Raw genomic sequence first — 18,655 nt, 5'->3', positions numbered from 1 at the left:
ATTCTCCTTATCCTCAAAATGGTTGAATCTTTTGGCAATGATCAGGCTCAGGAGAACTTAATCTAAGAGATGATGAGAACTGTGGAAATTTAAGAACATCTGGAAGTGAGGGTGGAATGGAAATGACAGGAAACTACAGTAGCTCCCACTAGCAGGAAAAATGCAGGCAAATGTTTGGTTTTATGTGCAAAGAGGGTAAAAACAATGGTTAAAAACCTACTGCAGAACTAAAAACTAGTTGGCCTGTTTTAAAAGTTGGTAAGCATCCACAGCAGTAGGATTTGCAAGTGTTAGGAACTTCTAATACATACTTCTAGCATACACCAGAAGTGAGAGAGGAAACATGCCTACTTCCGTAATTATGGCCCTACCAAATTCACCACCATGAAAAATGTCACAGATTGTGATATTTGCTCTTTTGTGTGCGTTTTCCCTATACTATATAGATTTCATGGTAGAAACCAAAGTTTTTCATATTGGAGATCCTGACCCAAAAGCGATTTGCAGGAATATCGCAAGGTTATTTTAGAGGGGGTTGTGTTTATTGCCACCCTTACTTCTATACTACCTTCATTGCTAGCTGCCTAGAGAATTGTCTAGGCATGCAGCTCTAAAGGCCGCAGGAGCACAGAAGTAAGAGTGGCAGTACCATAACATGCCATCCTAATTTTTTTGCTTCTGCTGGTACTGACTCTGCCTTCAGAGCTGGAATTCTGGCCAGAAGCAGCTGTTCCCTGGCCACCTGGGTCTGAAGGTAGTGCTGTCCCCAGCAGCAGTGAAGAAGTGAGGGAGCAGTACTGTTACCCTGTTGACAATAGTCTTTCAGTTCCTCCACATGTCCTCCTTGGATAAGGACACATACAGTGCCATCAAATTTCAGATTTAAATAGCTGAAATCATGACACGTGATTTTTAAAGTTGTATGATCCTGAAATTGACCCATGAATTTGGTATGGCCGTACTCATAATTGGTTTTATAATCTGAATTACATTGGTGGGTGGGTGGTGTGTGTGTGTGTGTAGTCATTTTATTGTTCATTACTCCTTATGAACTTCTAAAAGTAGTGGGCTGTGTGGCGAAATACAAGTGAATACATCCTGAAGCAAATACAACCTAGGTGATGGAGCAACAAAATGGCAAATGAATTTTAATGTTGATAAATGCAAGTAATGCACTTTTGAAAAAATAATCCAAACTATACATAAAAAATGATGGAAACTAATTTAGCTATCATCACTTGAGAGAGATCTTGGAGTCACTATGGATAGTTCTCTGAAAACATCCACTCAGTATTCAGCAGTAACAGTGGAAAACAAACAAACAAAATGTTAGGAATCATTAAAAAAGGGATAGAGAATAGGGTAGAGAATATTTTACTGCCTCTTTATAAATCCATGGTATGCCCACATCTTGAACTCTGTGTACAGATGTGGTTGCCTCATCTCAAGAAAGATATCTTGGATTTGGAAAGGTTCAGAAAAGGGCAATGAAAATAATTAGTGATTTGGAACAGGTGCTATGTGAAGAGAGATTTAAAAAAGGGGATTTTTCATCTTAGAAAAGAGGAGACTAAGGGGGATATGATAGAGGTCTATAAAATCATTTCAGATAGGTAGTGAATAAGGAGAGTAGGAGGGATAGCTCAGTGGTTTGAGTGTTGGCCTGCTAAACCTAGGATTGTGAGTTCAATCCTTGAGGAGGCCATTTAAGGATTTGGGGCAAAAAATCTGTCAGGGATAGTACTTGGTTCTGCTGTGAAGGCAGGGGATTGGACCTGGCTCCGTTCTAGGAGATATGCAATCTCCATTAATTTTATTTTATTTGTTCCCATAACATAAGAACCAGGGGTCAACAAATGAAATTAAGAGATAGCAGGTTTAAAACAAAAGGGAGTGTTTCTTAGAATCACAGAGTTAGAAGAGACCTCAGGAGGTTCTCGAGTCCAGCTGCCTGCCCAAAGCAGGAGCAACCCCAACTAAATCATCCCAGCCAGGACTTTGTCAACCCTGGACTTAAAAACCTCTAGGTGGTGATTCTACCACCTCTCTAGGTAACCTATTCCAGTGCGTCACCATCCTCCTAGTAAAATAGTTTTTCCTAATATCCAACCTAGACCTCCCCCACTGCAACTTGAGACCATTGTTCCTTGTTTTGTCATCTGTCACTACTGACAGTAGTCTCTCTCCATTCGCTTTGGAACCCTCCCTTCAGGTAGTTAAAGGAATCTATCAAATCCCTCCTCAGGGTGTGTCTAGACTACATTCCTCTTTCGACAGAGGGATATAAATTAGACACGTAAATTGCAAATTAAACTGGGATTTGAATTTCCCATACTTTATTTGCATAATCGTGTTATGGCGCTCTTTTGAAAAAGTGCTATTTTGAAAGTGAAACCGCAGTCCAGATGCCTTTTTTTTAGAAAATAGATGCTTTTTTCGAAAGATCCTATAAACCTGAGGACTAGACTGTGGTTTCACTTTCAAAATAGCGCTTTGTCAAAAGAGCGCCACGATGTGATTATGCAAATGATGTGCAGGAAATTCAAATCCCAGCTTCATTTGCTATTTCGAAGTGTCTAATTTACATCCCTCTGTCAAAAGAGGGATGTAGTCTAGAGACACCCTCAGTCTTCTCTTGTGTAGACTAAATAAACTCAGTTCACTCAGCCTCTCCTCATAATTCATGCACTTCAGCCCCCAAATCATTCTTCATGCAGCATACAGTCAACCTGTGGAAATCCTTGCCAGAAGATGCTGTGAAGACCAGGACTTTAACAGGGTTCAAAAAAGAACTAGATAAATTCATAGAGGTTAGATCCATCAATACTTATTAGCAGGGCTCGACAAACCGCTGTTTCTACTCGCCTGGGGTGAGTAGATTTCAGCTGGTTGCTCCATTCACCGGCGCTGTACACATGCTTATTAGCCAGGAGAGGTAGGAATGGTGCTCTGTCAGAGACTGGAAACAGCTGACAGGAGAGGGATCACTTGATAATTACCAGTTCTGTTCACTCCCTCTGGGGCATCTAGTACTGGCCTCTGTCAGAAGATAGGATACTGAACTAAATGGACCTTTGGTCTGACCCAGCATGGCCATTCTTATGTTATTAAATCCTTTCCACCAACCACATGTCACACCACAGACAGGCTTACACAGGAGCTTATCCCTACAACAAACCCTGTTGCCAACTCTTTCCACATATTTATTTTAAGCTACAGTATACAGGACCTAACCAAATAAGCCCCCTTATCGGGGGCTCATACAGTTGCATATCCTTTTGTGATATATGCCAGCAATATCCCTCTGCCATATATATTGTAAAAACTATAGAGTCTCTAGAACAAAGGATAAATAGACACAAATCAGATATCAGGAATGGTAACACACATAAAACTGTAGAATAACATTTTAACCTGCCTAGTCATTGAGCCATGGATTTAAAAGTAGCCATTCTTCTATAATGGAGTTGCACTAACCAATTACAGAGAGAGTCAGCAGAACTGGAGTTCATCTGTATATTTCACACCATTGTGCTGGTCTTGAACAAAAACATTAACAGGGTGGTGCATTACAAAGCTAATTTCTCCTACATTTCCACATTAAAAAATCTGTATGGGCCACATCCAGCCCACTTAAATAGCCTCATTTACACAGGTCCTTACAGTTGACAGACTTCTGTTGTTACATATATGTCTTGATTTCTGTTGTTTCCACTCCAGCTTACCTGATGTCAGTTTTACCCACAAAAGCTCACGATTCTATATATTTTGATTAATCTCTAAGGTGTCACAGGACTACTTGTTTTTAAAGAAGCGAAAGGAAAAGGAAGCAAAAGGAAGATTATAATACTCAGAACAATTTAGGGACGTAGTAGATTCTCCATTGCATGCAATGTTAAATCAGTACTCTGTCTTTCTAAAAGGAGATCCTGTAGCTCTAACAGAAGTTATGGAGCAAGGATGCCCAGTAAGAAAGTTAACTGGTTAAATTATATAATTTAACTGTGGAGGGATGGTGGGCTCCAGTGGCTGGGGTCTTATGGCCAGCCAGTCACAGGCAGTGGGGCTGATCCAGCTCACCAGTTATCTGGTAAGCATGCTGGTAAGTTTAATGCTTACTGGGTAACTGTTTAACCTTTTATATCCCTATCACAGACTGGATATTGAATTTATTGGTTGAGATTTTGGCCTCAGTTTGTCATCCTGTATAACAAAGTGATCCTAATGGTCCTGCTGACCTTAAAATTTACAACTAACATAATAAAATATGCATAAATAAATAAGCATTAAAGTTTGTGTATATAAGTTGTTTTTAATTCAAAACCTTATTAATGCCACCATCCTTTCTTCCCCCAACTTATTAGTTTGATAGATACCTATTTTTATCATGTTGGACTTGTACACAGCAGACTATTTTTACTTGGTTTTGTAAGACATTAATTAGTATTTTAAAAATGACTTATTTACATTTTTCTCTTATACGCAGGCATATTTTGTGTAATATAAAGAGTATAAGAAAGGTGGTATCAGAAACAACTTGAGTGGTGAGCTTTGGCAGGAAGTACAATTCTTCACGTTAACTCAAACCAACATACAAACAATTGTTAAAATTAGTATTGGAAAAATATTTAATGAGAAGTAGTGGCTTTATCGTTTTGAACAAAACACTGAGGAAAATGTTTCTTTTGTAACATTTTACCTTAGTAAGGTCACTTTTGCTAATTTAAATGCTTTTCAGTTTTTCTGATAGATGCAAAAGACTGTGTGATTTTACAGTAAGTTTTTACAGTATCATCCTCTTGCCAGACAATTTGAAATTGTTTGCAGAATTGTTGCTGTGTTGGGTCCTAGGATATTATACTAACAAAGTGGGCGAGGTAATACCTTTTTATTGGACCAAATTCTGTTGATGAGGGAGACAAGCTCTCGATCTTACACAGAGCTCTGTGTGTCCCAAACCTGAAGAAGAGATCTGTGTATGTTTGAAAGCTTGTTTCACTCACCAATAGAAGCTGGTCCAATAAAAAGTTGGTCATTTCAGATATATTTTCTCTGTCTCTCTAAATATATAGAAAAGTTTTTCCTGACGGGCAACAGAATGATGTCATCATACTCTTGTGCTCTCTGGCTGTGAAAGCCACTAGAGAAAGAGTGGTTGGTGAGTGTAGTGAGCACTGGGTGCAGCCCGCTATTAAAACAAAAAGTTACTTACTGCAGTTTTAGCCAAATTCAATGATTTTAGTAGAGAGGAACAAGTGGTTTTTTTTGTTTGTATGTTTGTTTTTAAATACGCGTTTTTCTGTTTTAATCTGAGACCCACTTCATGCAAAGTTAATATCAGTCATAATGTTTAGCTTGTACATTTGAAACAGATATTTACAGTGTGTAATAATAAAAAGGCTTTTTTTTGTAGTGTTCTTCATTTTCATTAAAAATGCAGTGAAAGGTGGAAGAACGGTGGGGAACAAACTCCAGTGTGTTGATGTGATGGCAAGCTACATGACTTGACCCAAGGTATCACAGTGAGAAGGAAACAGGATCAAGGAGTCCAGATTCTTACTCTCCATTCTTTGTCCTTGAGATTGCATTCTTTTTGATATGTAGATCTTTGATTATCTTTCAGTTGTGCTAATATGATGTGCTTCAAAGAGTAGCATAGAAAAGCAACCTGTTAAGACTGCTACTGTCAAGAGAAAAATAATAAATTCAAGCAAGTTTCAGGACTTAAACATTTAAGCCATAGTTTAAACTAACTCAAGCGTGCAGTTAATTTTTGTAGCAGGTACTCAGGCGTCTTTCGAATACTATAACTCTGTTTTCAGTTTACTGATGGCTGTACTCTCCCTGCTTGAAAAAAAATCAGAAGTGTTTATTGCAATCAATAATTGTAAGACAAGTTTACTCTCTACATTTGATAAGTCTAAAGATCCCAAAATTGGATTGAAATTCCATTTGAGAGGCAACTAAATCATTGTTTACTAATTAAATGTTGTCAGGCCAGAATAGTTTTTAATTTAGAATGGTTGTTTAAAGACAGCATAAATGTTACATATGATGAATTTAGTAAATATGGAGGAAATTATATATTTATTCCCTGAGCATTGCAAACTTTTTACTCTTAACAATATGTGTAACTGGAATGTTCTTTTGTTACAGAGTGGCTGACTTTGTGGTTCCAACAGTGCTGAAATTCTTGAGAACCAACAGCAGTGAATGTTTTCACTCTTGCTTTAGAGTGAATACTAAAACTACCAACCAGCCTTTCTTGAAATTTTTGTGGCCGAATCCTTGGTGGAGGTTACATAGATACATGTTTTCATGAAGAGAAGTGAGAAGCCAGAAGGATATAGACAAATGAGGCCTAAGACTTTTCCTGCTAGTAACTACACTGGCAGCAGCCGGCAAATGTTACAAGAAATACGGGAGAGCCTTAGGAATTTGCCTAAGCCCTCCGATGCTGCTAAGGCTGAGCACAATATGGGTAAAATGTCAGCTGAAGATCCCAGACAAGGCCGTAATCCCCCCAAATTTGTAACATACCATAAAGCTTTGCAAGAAATTCGAAACTCTCTGCAGCCTTTTGCAAATGAAACCAGCTCCTCAGCAAGGGGAACGTCAGAAATCAATCGACAAATGCTGCAAGACTTACAAGCTGCTGGATTTGATGAGGTAAATATTTTCGTTGAATATTAACTAACCATACATATTTTTGTTGTATGTTACCTTTTTGTAATTAAAGAGTATAAGTAGCATGAGTGTCACAATGTTGAAATATAAATTAATTTTTAACTGTGACCTGGCCAAAAGGAAGAATGGTAATGCTAAAATAAACCCATGTTTTCCCCCCTATATCTCTTATAACGTATTCTTTCTATAAGAATGGGTTATTATAAGAAAGAAACATGGGTTATTATAAGAATACGTTATAAGAGATATAGTGGGGGGGGAAACATGGGTTATTTTAGCATTACCATTCTTCCTTTTGGCCGGTCACAGTTTGATTAGTCATTTACATTCCTGAGTTTGGAAAAATTGAAATACTTATTTTTTTTTTCAAAACCCTTGATAGTAACTTAAATTTATTCAGAGAAATGGCTCATTATCTGAGCTGAATATTAATATATAACTGATAGGGATGCTTGAAAGCAGTTAGTTAACCAATGAAAATCTCAGCAGTTACATGCTGCGGGCTCTGCAATATGAAGCTTATACTGCAGAGCCTGCAGCACAGCCGGATCCCCAGTAGGAGAGCTGGCTGTACTACAGGCTCTGCAGTATAAGCTTCATACTGCAGACCCTGCAGCGTGGGTCAATAGCTGGCTCCTGCCTGCAGCCTTGTTCTTAGGGAGCCAGTTGCCACCCTGCGTTAGAGGCTCTGATACAGAGCCAGAAGCACAGGGTGGCAGCCAGCTCACTGGGAGGCTGTATGTAACCGTTAATGATACCCGATGAGACAAGGCTTATCTGTTAACCGTTTAAATTGTTATGCTATTACATCCCTAATAACTGAACACTTGAATCTTAGATATATTCAGATGATGTGCATTATCCTAAATCAGATAAAATAGAATATACCATGATAGTACAATAGAGTACACTGCAAAAATGAAGAATACCTTCAACAGTGTAATGTCTCCTAGGAAAACATGGAGACGTTATGTTACCAGAGTCCTAAAATGATGTTTTGAACAATACTACTACAACATAGTAGAGTTATTTAGGATAAATACATGAATGAGGTTATGGTAGGTATCAGTCTGAGATCCTGTCATCTCTTTCACTACCAGCTGAACATGTTTTCAATTTAGTATGGGAAAGTGTGTTGGAAACTTAGGCACCCAAATCCCACTGAAATTCAGTGGGGACTTAAGTGTTTAACACTTTATCTTTAAAAATCCCACTCTAGTGCCTGATACTACTGTCACTGTGGTCAGTGGCAAAATATATCCCCTTTGTATCAGTAAAGCTACATCTACGCAGCGGAGCTATTTTGGGATACTGAAAGTATCCTGAAATCGCTTTTCTGCATCTTTTGAGCAAACCTGTTATTTCAAAATATAATGGGCTCACTCTTCCAACATCTGTGTAAACCTTGTTCCACAAGGATTAAGGAATGTTTTGGAATAGCACTCTATTTCGAAAGTAACTCAAAATAAGTAACACAATTTGCCTAGCTCAAATTGCGTAACTTATTTTGAGATAAGGGTGCAGTATAGACACACCCTAAGAGAACAGGGCTCAAATCTGTTCACAGCAAAAGTAATTAAGAACCTAATGGCCATATTTGATCAGACCAATTGTCAATCTAGCTCAGGGGTCCTTAAACTATGGGTCTGGACCCCAAAGTGGGTTGCATTCCCATTATAATGGGCTCACCAAGGTTGGTGTTGGCCCTGGACCCCAGCTAACCTGAATCCCAATCCCCACTTCTAGGGCTGAAGCTCAAGCCCCAACAACCAGTGCTGATGTTACATTCCACCCATCCAGGGAAGAAGCTCTTGGGCTTAATCTTTGGCCTACATACATTGGCTGGGATTGTGGCTCAGACAGGCTCAGTCTTTGATTTCCTCCCAAGGGTTGAGTAGTAATTTTCATTCTCAGAAGGGAATGTTGGAACAGTTAAGTTTGAGAACTGCTGATTGAGGCCAATTACCTGTCCTCTGACTGTGGTCAATGCCAGGTGTTTCAGAGGGAATAAGCAGAATAGAAATTATCCAGTGATCCGTTCCTTGTGGTCCACTCCTAGCCTTTGGCAGTCAGAATCTAGAGACATCCAGATCATGGGGCCGTATCCCTGACCATCTTGGCCAATAGCCAATTTGCCATATAGACCTATCCTCCATGAGCTAGCTTACTTGCTTTTTTTTGAACCCTGTTAGTTTTGGCATACGCAACATCTGGCAACGAGTTTCATAAGACTGTGCTGTGTATATAGAAGTACTCCCTTCTTGTTTGGTTTTAAAACTGCTGCCTGTTAATTTCACTAGATTACTCCCAGTTTCTCCATACCATTCATGATTTTATAGACCTCTATCATATCCCCCCTTAGTCATCTCTTTTCCAAGCTGAAATGTCCCAGTCTTATTAATCTCTCCCTCAAATGGAAGTTTATGTACCCTTATTAATGTTTGTTGCCCTTCAGTGTATCTTTTCCAACTAATGCAGATGAGGCGACCAGAATTGCATGCAAGCATTCCAAGTTCTGGCATACCATGAGTGCATTTTTTTTGTCTTGATGTCTATCTCTTTTTTAATGGTTCCTAATGTTTTTTATTTGACTGCTACTGAATCTAGAGCAGATGCTTTCAGAAAACTATACTCAATGACTCCAAGATCTTTCTTGAGTGGTAACAGCAAATTTCAATTCCATTATTTTATGTATATATTTAATTGGGATTCTGTTTTCCAATGTGTATTATTTTGCATTTATCAATTCTGAATATTATCTGCTATTTTGTTGCCTAGTCACCTAGTTTTGTGAGATTCCTTTGTAACTCTTTGCAGTCTGCTTTGGACTTAACTATCCTGAGTAATTTTCTATCATCTGGAAACTTTGCCACCTCACTGTTTACCCGTTTCCAGATGATATATGAATGTTAAACAGCACAGGACTTAGTACAGGTCCCTGGAAGCCATCAGTATTTAACTCCTTCCACTCTGAAAACTGACCATCAGTCCTCTACACCAGTGGTTCCCTATCTTTTCAAGTATACGGACTCAGACCCCTTTTCATTCTATTAAAATTTCACAGACCCCTCTCCCAGGGAGAGAAAAAGAAAAGTAAGGATTGGGACCACCATGGTGGGTCCAATACTTATTTTTAAACTTTCCATGGACCCCTGGCATTTCTGTTGTGGACCACCAAGGGTCCACAGACCACAGGTTGAGAACCACTACTCTACACTTGGTTTTCTGGAAAAACTTAAACGGCAACAAATAGTCTAGTTGCACGTTCATCTGAAGAAGAAATGGGTTGTGCCCATGAAAGTTCATGATACCATCTTTATGTTTTGTTAGTCTTTAAGGTGCTGCTAGACTATTTGTTGGTTTTTTAAGTTTTTCCTGTTACAGACTAACTCAGCTACCCCTCTGAAACTTTGTTTTCTGTCTTTTAACAAGTTACAAGCTGTGAGAGAACCTTCTCTTTTATCCCATGACCATTTACTTAAGAGCCTTTGGTGAGAGACCTTGCCAAAGGATCTTAATGTTGTTTGATGTCCGCCTATTTTGTTCCAATAAAATCGATTTAATTTACAAGGAGATTTATCTTTCATACTGAAGTAATATTAAAAACCCAAAATTCAGAATTGCAAATCAGAGTACTGTTTTGTGATTTGTAATTCATTATCCCCTTTGCCTTCACAATAAATCAGTTGATTCTGAGCCGTACAGTTTTTAGCAATTGTAAAACTTTCAATAGGAGCAAAAAACAGAGCCTTTTATTGGAAACTGGTTGCAACCTTCATGGAAAAAATTGTAACAGTACTTCTGAGGTTCAAACAGTGCAGTAAATGCACTAAAATGACTCTTTAATACATTAAGCTTTTCTGGGCTTTTTAGTAGTGAGAGATGTAATTGCAGTTTTTCTGACAGAGGGAGATGCTCTGAGATTTTACAAATCTGTCAGTGAAATTTAGCCATGCATTTTCTATAAAAAAAAATTAATGAAAGGTAGATAACATTTTCCAAGTGCTGTAGTGAGATTTAGCTAACACTTGGTACTTTTGACAACATTTCTTCTGTTAATTTTGAAAAAAAAATCTTTTACATTTAATTTTCCTTTTAGGATATGGTTGTACGAGCTCTTAGGCAAACTAACAGCCGTAGTATAGAAGCAGCAATTGAATTCATTAGTAAAATGAGCTACCAAGATGCTCGTCGGGAGCAGATGGCTGCAGCAGCAGCCAGACCTATTAATTCAGGTATGAAACCACCAGGTATGTGTGTCCAATATGTATTTTTCTTGTAGAAAGAAATAATAAATTAGCTAAACTTTTCAGTTAATGCACTCACAACTGGAAGATGGTGAGGAAGCAGCAAATGAACTTTAACAATATAGGTGATTGAATTTTCACCATTTTCAAGAAAAATGGTGAAATGTGTTAGTATAATTTGTAAAGTAATCCACTTTAAAATATCAGTACCTGACATCAGTTTCTAACAAGTTTTTAGGTTATGTTTTCAACGAGGGATGTTTTAAAATCCCATTTCATCAGTTAAATGGTTAAACGTGAGGTTTAACCAGTTAATTGATTAAGTGAGATCGTGGGCTGGGGATCACTCCAATCTGGCTGGAGCAGCACCTAGGCCACAGCGAGGTGCTGGTTCCTCACAGGGTGTGGGACTGGCAGATCTGCAGCAGCCCTCTGCCTCATGGCAAGCTGCTCTCAGGTGCCAATTAACCATTACCTGGTAAAAATCACCTGATAAGGGTGATGTTAACTGGTTATCCATTCACATCCCTAATTTCAATGTCATACGTAAGTAATTGTATTCAGATGTCTAATTTTGGTGTTCATTTCCTGTGTTGAATATTTTCATTCATTTCTTAAATTTGGGGGTAATATCACTTAATTTCTGTGGAATTGCAGTTAACTATGTAACATAATAAACAACTAAATAACATAGTAAACAATGCTAACATATTCTGTGAATGGGACGTATCCAGCCTGACTTAATTAGCTTCATTAACACTGGTCCTGCGATTGATAGTTACATCTTTTGCTGTATTATACTCTGAATTCTGTAATTTCTACTCCCCGCTCATCTGATGAAATGGGTTTTACCACAGAAGCTCACAATCTAATATATTTGTTAGTCTCTAAGGTACCACCAGACTGCTTGTTTTAAACACCAGCAAAGTATGACAACAGGTTTTACATTTTTAGTCCACTATCTTTCAGACTGTTAAATTGAATTAACTAGAATTTGTACAAAACTTTCAGTGGAATGCTGGAATTTAGCCATGAATTTCATTCTTACTTGCATAATTTAGCACAATTTACTCATGTTTTTGCGTGTTGAAAAAATGTTGATTTTTTTCAGCAGTGGAAAATCATAACAATTTTCAAAAATAAAGACAAAGATGCCCTGTTAATATGATAAATTATGACCTCTGTCTTTTCATTACTTTCTGGTACTTCCAATAAAAGATTACTGTTTAATTCTTAGTGGAGTTAAATTTTAAGAATTCAGTGGAGAGAGAATTGTAGGTTTTGCATCTATGCAGTCTTATCTTCCACTTACAAACATATAAATATCTCAGGGTTGCCTATTTTCCTGACTGGATGCTATTGCCATGAATGTGTCTGGTCTGTCTAGGTGGAAAGGTTGACAGCCCTATGTTTGAAATGGATTTAAAATAGAACCTTTCGATGAACAGAACTTTTCATACAAGGAATATAATACACTTAGATTAAACTGTGTTAAATGCATGATCTCTTAATTTAGTGTCCCTGTTCAGAGGTGTACAAGTACAGGTTGAATCTCTCTAGTCCAGTGCACTCTAGTCTGGCAACATCCATGGTCTGGCATAACTTTAGTTGGCCAAATGTCCAGTATCATGGGTGTAGCCCAACTGTCCTGTGGTCCAGTGAAGTTTGCTTACTGCCACCTGTTCTAGCTTTCAGTGTTCTGTGCTGTTGTTCAGCTCTCATTTACCCCTAAATGTCTTTTAAGAACCCATTAAGCAGTGGAAGAGTTGGTAATGCTGATAAATAATATTAACCTCCTGTGGTTCTGCAAATTTTCTGGTTCAGCACCAGTCCAGGTCTCAAGCATGCCAGACTGGAGAGGTTCAACCTGTACTGGCAGTCTTTCAGCTGACTAATTCACTCAAAGAATATGAACTTCTCAAGTACTGTACATCAGACATAAGATTGATTTGATGTAATGTTTAAGATATCTATGTTATGCGAAATGTAGGTCTACACATTTTTTCATCGGTTCAACTTTTCCATGCTAGAAATAGTACTGTGGCTTCCTTTCTGATTAGTCAAAATAAACCATTATGTGACTTACTATGGCTTAAATTAAAATGTATTATCTACTTCATAGCAGTAAGGTAACTGCCAAAAATGAAAAGAACTGAGTTTGAGTAGTAGTAAAATATTACAAACTGCAAATAGTATTTCACATATATAAAATGCTGTGTTTTTTTTTCCCTTTTATAAAAGCAGGTGGTGTGCAGCAATCAATTAACCGCAAACAGAGCTGGAAAGGTTCTAAAGAGTCCTTGGTACCTCAGAGACATGGCCCTCCATTGGGAGATAGTGTAGTTTATCGTTCAGAAAGTCCTAGTTCTCAGTCAGATGTAGGAAGGCCTTTATCTGGCTCTGGATTAGCAGCGTTTTCTCAGGCTCATCCTGGCAATGGACAAAGAGTGAATCCACCACCTCCACCACAAGTAAGAAGTGTTACTCCCCCTCCTCCACCTCCAAGAGGGCAGACTCCTCCGCCAAGAGGAACAACGCCTCCACCTCCTTCTTGGGAACCAAATGCTCAAACAAAACGTTATTCTGGAAGCATGGAATATATGATCTCTCGCATTTCTCCAGTACCACCAGGAGCATGGCAGGATGGCTATCCTCCCCCACCAATGAATCCATCACCCATAAGTTCTTCTACACAGGGACAAAGAAGCATTAATTCTGTTCCACTTGGCAGGCAACCAATAATCATGCAGAGTTCTACCAATAGCAAGTTTAGTTTTCCATCAGGAAGAGCTGGAATACAAAATGGCAACTGTCAGGCTGATTTCATGGTTCATCAAAATGTTGTATCTGGGAACTCGGTCAATCGTCAGCCACCCCCTCCATACCCTATATCCCCAACTAACAGGCAAAGTCCTACAGCTTTGCAGATGCAAGCAGGAGGAGCTATTCCCCCTTCAGGATACACTAATGGAAACATTCCTCAGTCCATGATGGTGCCAAATAGAAACAGCCACAACATGGAACTTTATAACATAAATCTACCTGGCATGCCAATGTCCTGGTCACAGTCTTCAGCTGCTCCACCCCAATCACCACCTGGCAGTGGACATGAAATTACTACATGGCAACCCAATATTCCAGTAAGATCAAATTCTTTCAATAACGCTCATGGGAATAGACAGAGTCACTCTAGCAGTTCTCAGCCTTCAGCCACCACAGTGACAGCTATAACTCCAGCTCCCATTCAGCAACCAGTAAAAAGTATGCGAGTATTAAAGCCAGAGGTGCAGACTGCCTTAGCACCAACTCACCCTTCTTGGATGCCACAGCCAATGCAAGCTGTCCAACCAGTCTCCTTTTCTGAGAATCCATCTAACAATGTGGCAATTATGCCTGTTGCAGAAGCTCCAAATTACCAGGGTCCTCCACCTCCTTACCCAAAACACTTGCTACATCAGAATCCATCCATCAGTCCATATGAGACAGGAACCAAACCTAGCAAAGAAGATCAGCCTAGTTTAACTAAAGAAGAAGAGATTGAAAAGAATAATGAATGTGGTGATGGGACAGATAAAGAAAAAAAACAAATAACAACCTCTCCTGTTCCTGTCAGGAAAAATAAGAGAGATGAAGAGCGAAGGGAGTCTCGCATTCAAAGCTATTCTCCTCAGGCCTTTAAATTCTTCATGGAGCAACATGTGGAAAACATACTCAAATCTCATCAGCAACGGTTGCATCGTAAGAAACAACTAGAGAATGAAATGATGCGGGTAAAAGCTTTATTTTCTTTAATGTTTCAGTGAAACTACTTTAATTTTTATATACATTTTTAAAAACTGTATATAAAGACAGTGTTTTTAATTATTCTTCAGTTTTTTGTGCAGTTGTAATATTTTTTGGTATTGAAATTCATTTTTAGTTTGCCCAAAAGAAGCAGCCAGCCTTTCTGTATTTGTTTAGGTAATCCCATTCTCTCTTTAGAAAGTACATTTTTAAATTAATCTAAACAAAAATATTATTCTTGTATTCTAAGTGCTAATGTTCTGGGTAATTTATAAAAACACAGAAGTCAATTTATTGAAGCTTGCATTGGGCTTGCTGCATGGCTTCTTGGTTTTGATCATTGTCTTAATGCTGATTTGGGGAAAACTAGTTGTTAAACTGTCACAGTTAATATTAAAGATTTTTTACGAGGAAATGGTGATAGGGCTGGCTAAAGTCCCAAAGAATGATTACACCCTTTATTTTCATGAGTTTGACTCCATTATGTGAAGTTACTTTCTAAAAGATATTTCATTCTAAAATATACTTTGTATTATTCAACATTAAAAAATGTTTAAAAGACCTCTTCTTCTGCAATATGCATCTGATCGCTGAGCTGTTATTTCTTCCCAAGTAAGGAATTTGAAAGTAGAGAATGAATTATACTTCTAAATATTCTACTCTGCTTTTGCTAAATATACTCAGGATTTGATTCTCTATTCCATGGTCCTTCCATATTCTGCAAAATTCCCATTCGTATCAATGCGAGTTCTAGATATACAAGGGAATGCAGGTTGGGCCACCATATTATATTAACTGAATCTTGACTAGGTCATTTAAAACTCAGTTTAATCTTTGCTTTAAAACACTGCAGCAAGCAACAAAAATGACACAGTTTTGTAAAGCATAAACAGGTTGAACCTCTATAGTCTGTCATTGTGATCTGGCAACATCCATGGTCCGGCATGATTTTAGTTAGCTGGTTGTCCACTTATCATGGGTGTTGCCAAGTTTCCTATGGCCCTGTAAAGTTTGTTTACAACCACCAGACCTGGCTTTCAGTGCTCTGTGCTTTTGTTTAGCTCTAATTTACCCCAAATGTCTTCTAAGAGCCCAGTAAACAATGGAAGTGTTGGTAATGCTGCTAGACAATACTAACCTCTTGCGGTTTGGCAAATTCTCTGGTTTGGTACTGGTCAGGTCCTGAGGGTGCTGTACTACAGATGTTTAACTTTCACTCCTTCATCAAGCACTGGCCCAAGAGTACATATTCTATCATTTGAGGGTTTAAAAAAAAGCCCTTTTAGTGTAAAAACTGGCTTTAGAGGTTACACCTGATGACCCTTGCCAACTTGTTTTCAGTCATGTTTTATGCTAAAACAGGGAAAAGGTGAAATTGATTTTATAGAACACACTGAAAAATACTGAAATTAAGACAAGAAAATATAGATAATTTAGCTATGATTTTTATAATAATTTTAGGTTTTATTGTAATCTTAGTTTTTCTGGGAATAATAGTAGGTAACAATTTTAGACAAGTCATTTTTTTAAGTTGATACCTTTTTGATACCTTTTAACTGATTTTTTTTTTTTGCTTGACTGAACTGTCATTTCTAATTCCACATTCTCCTGCTCTTATAAAAATCTTGCTTTATACTGTACTGTGTTATGTAAGTGTCTACTTAATCACAACATAGTTGCATGTTAGCAAATAAGATTTATTCCTGGAAGTGTCTAGATGTTTATTCTTAGTCTTTTTTTTTTTTTTTTTCCTTTTCACTTTCAATAACAGCTGGTTTAAACTCTTAAGGTGTTGGAAGCTTTGCTGACTTCTATAGCCTCCATTACTGTGTGGGCAAGTAAGAGTTTGGAGCAACAGTATTATTAAGACTAGCATGATCCTTTTCCAAAGGACTCTGCATGTGTACCTGCATCAAAACTAAAGCATGAAGTTGATGTATTTTTTTAAAGTACATTTGGGTACTTAAGTGCAAGGTCATAACTAACTTTGATTTGGAAACCTCACTTTCATTTCTTATTTGAAGCATTTGATTGTGTGTGCGTTGCCATGGTGTAAGCACAGTTACTTATGTTAACACTTGAATCCTCTTGGTGGCAACTTTTTTTCCCCTGCATGCTTAATATAATCAATTTAAAATAAAAAAATATTTTGTTATTTACGCTAAATATATTTTATTGTAACTGTGCTCAATTCACATAAAATGTGTTTAATTCAGAACTTGGGGGGGTCTTTATTTGGGGTTGGATGATGAAAAATGGGGTGTCATGGAGAGAGAAGCTGCTCCCTTTAGTACACAATGGGAGATAAATCTGACAGGAGTAGGTCAACTCACCTTTCATTTTGAATGGGAAGAGAAGAAGTGAACTTGATGGCCATTTATCTCCCCTAGTACTTTTTCATCTTTATTTGCAGAAGAGTTAAGAAGACTAAACCAGGAGTGGATTTCCTCCTTTCTCTCCTTCTACAGAAAATTGAGAGGAAAGGGTCACTAGCATGTTTCAGCAGGTGCATATTTCCTGGTGGGAAGATAACTGTCTAAAGCAAGGATGGGGAATCTATGGCCTGCAGGCTGGATCTGGCCCTCCCCTGGCTTCCCTGGATCTGGTCTAATGAGGCTCAGGACTCTCCCCTCCCCTGCAGTGAGGCAAACTAGTGCTCCAGCCCCACTGACACTCTTTGCCTCTGCACCCCCCATGAGACTGGAGCACTAGTACTGGCTTGGCCCACTGTGAGAAGGAAGGGAAGGCCCAGAGCCTTGCCATAGGCCAGATCAAGGGAAGAAAGAGGCCAGATCCTGGCACCATGGGGTTGGAACACAAGGGAGCCCTGATGCCCCAAGTGTGTCTGTGTCTTTTGTTTGTTTTTCGGGGCCATGCTAGTCGGGGGGGTGGGTTTGGCTTCTCACTGGTGTGTGGCTCCTGAATTATTTTTCTTTGCATCAGTGGCCCCTAACCAAAAAAAGATTCCATATACCTAGTCTAAAGGAAGGTGCTTACTGGGCATGGAGTAGCTGTCTCGCAGGTGGACTAAGTAATACATTTTGGAGGTATGCACTTGCTTTTATCTTTATTATATCTAATGGTACTAGAAATGGTACAGTGAACCCAAAAGACTCATACAATTCCTGCCCTGAAGAGTGTGAAAACAAAATTAGTCATTGTTGGGACAGAGTCAGGTGCTGAGCAGAATCAAGGGTCTTCAATTCAATTCAACGAGACTTTATTCAATGTGCACAAAGGGCGAGCTCCTGGTACTAAAATCAGCCAGAGCCCCTCGAGCAAGGAACCCCTCCCCTTGCTGTTTTATAGCACATGGCAGTTACAGGTAACATAACACAAACTTCTAAACCAATCCGATTCAACCTTTCTATATATGGCTTCGTTTGTCACATGCTTGTACTTCTCCACTCCACATGTTGAGTTCACCCCCCTCCCCTTGGCCTTTTCTAGGCTGTTGCTAGGGTGGTGAGCCACAGCATGCTTGTTTATGCATACCTACTTTCCAAATCACATTTTGTTCAAAATGAACACATGCATACCCTTCAGTCATGATTTAGGGAGTAACAAGATCATAAGGAAGAAAAATAGAGGTGGTGTCAGTGAGTTCACATAACTATTCAGCAAGGGTTAGTGCATGGCAAGAGTAAAGAGAATGTGTATCTCTTTGTGTGTCTGTTTCATTTAAAATTAATAGGTTTCTAAGTTAATTTATTGTAGCCATCATAGAAGTGGGTCCTAAAGAGCAATATTAATAAGGAAGGGACTTTTCAAGTCACTTCAGGAAGGGTGTTTGAGGTTCAGTGTGGGTAGCAGGGAGGAAAGTATGTAGATATTTTTTTGAGAGGTGGAAAGAAGATATTGATGCTCAGATTTTTGATGGAGGAAAGGGGTTGAGAAGCAACATAGAGATAAGGCTAGTAGGGAGTAGAGGCTTGGAG

At 38.6% G+C, this 18,655-nt stretch overlaps 1 protein-coding gene across 5 annotated transcripts in view; it reads left to right on the top strand.

The window, feature by feature from the left end:
- The window catches only part of LATS1 (large tumor suppressor kinase 1), a 45,312-nt gene that overhangs the window by 4,522 nt on the left and 22,135 nt on the right, over window positions 1-18,655 (top strand). The window contains exons 2-5 of one of the 5 annotated variants that reach the window (XM_075924416.2): window positions 5,414-5,514; window positions 6,157-6,669; window positions 10,787-10,937; window positions 13,176-14,704. In XM_075924416.2, coding sequence (XP_075780531.1) covers window positions 6,319-6,669; window positions 10,787-10,937; window positions 13,176-14,704 — 2,031 coding nt within the window. In that variant the 5' untranslated portion in view covers window positions 5,414-5,514; window positions 6,157-6,318. The remainder of the gene's footprint in view (window positions 1-5,413; window positions 5,515-6,156; window positions 6,670-10,786; window positions 10,938-13,175; window positions 14,705-18,655) is intronic. The other 4 variants (XM_075924419.2, XM_075924418.2, XM_075924417.2 and 1 more) reach the window with 4 other exon arrangements.

The sequence above is a fragment of the Pelodiscus sinensis genome, chromosome 3 (assembly GCF_052426305.1).
Source record: "Pelodiscus sinensis isolate ZL-2025 chromosome 3, ASM5242630v1, whole genome shotgun sequence".
Classification (NCBI taxonomy): Eukaryota; Metazoa; Chordata; order Testudines; family Trionychidae; genus Pelodiscus; species Pelodiscus sinensis.
This window is presented reverse-complemented; position numbering and strand designations above follow the sequence as displayed.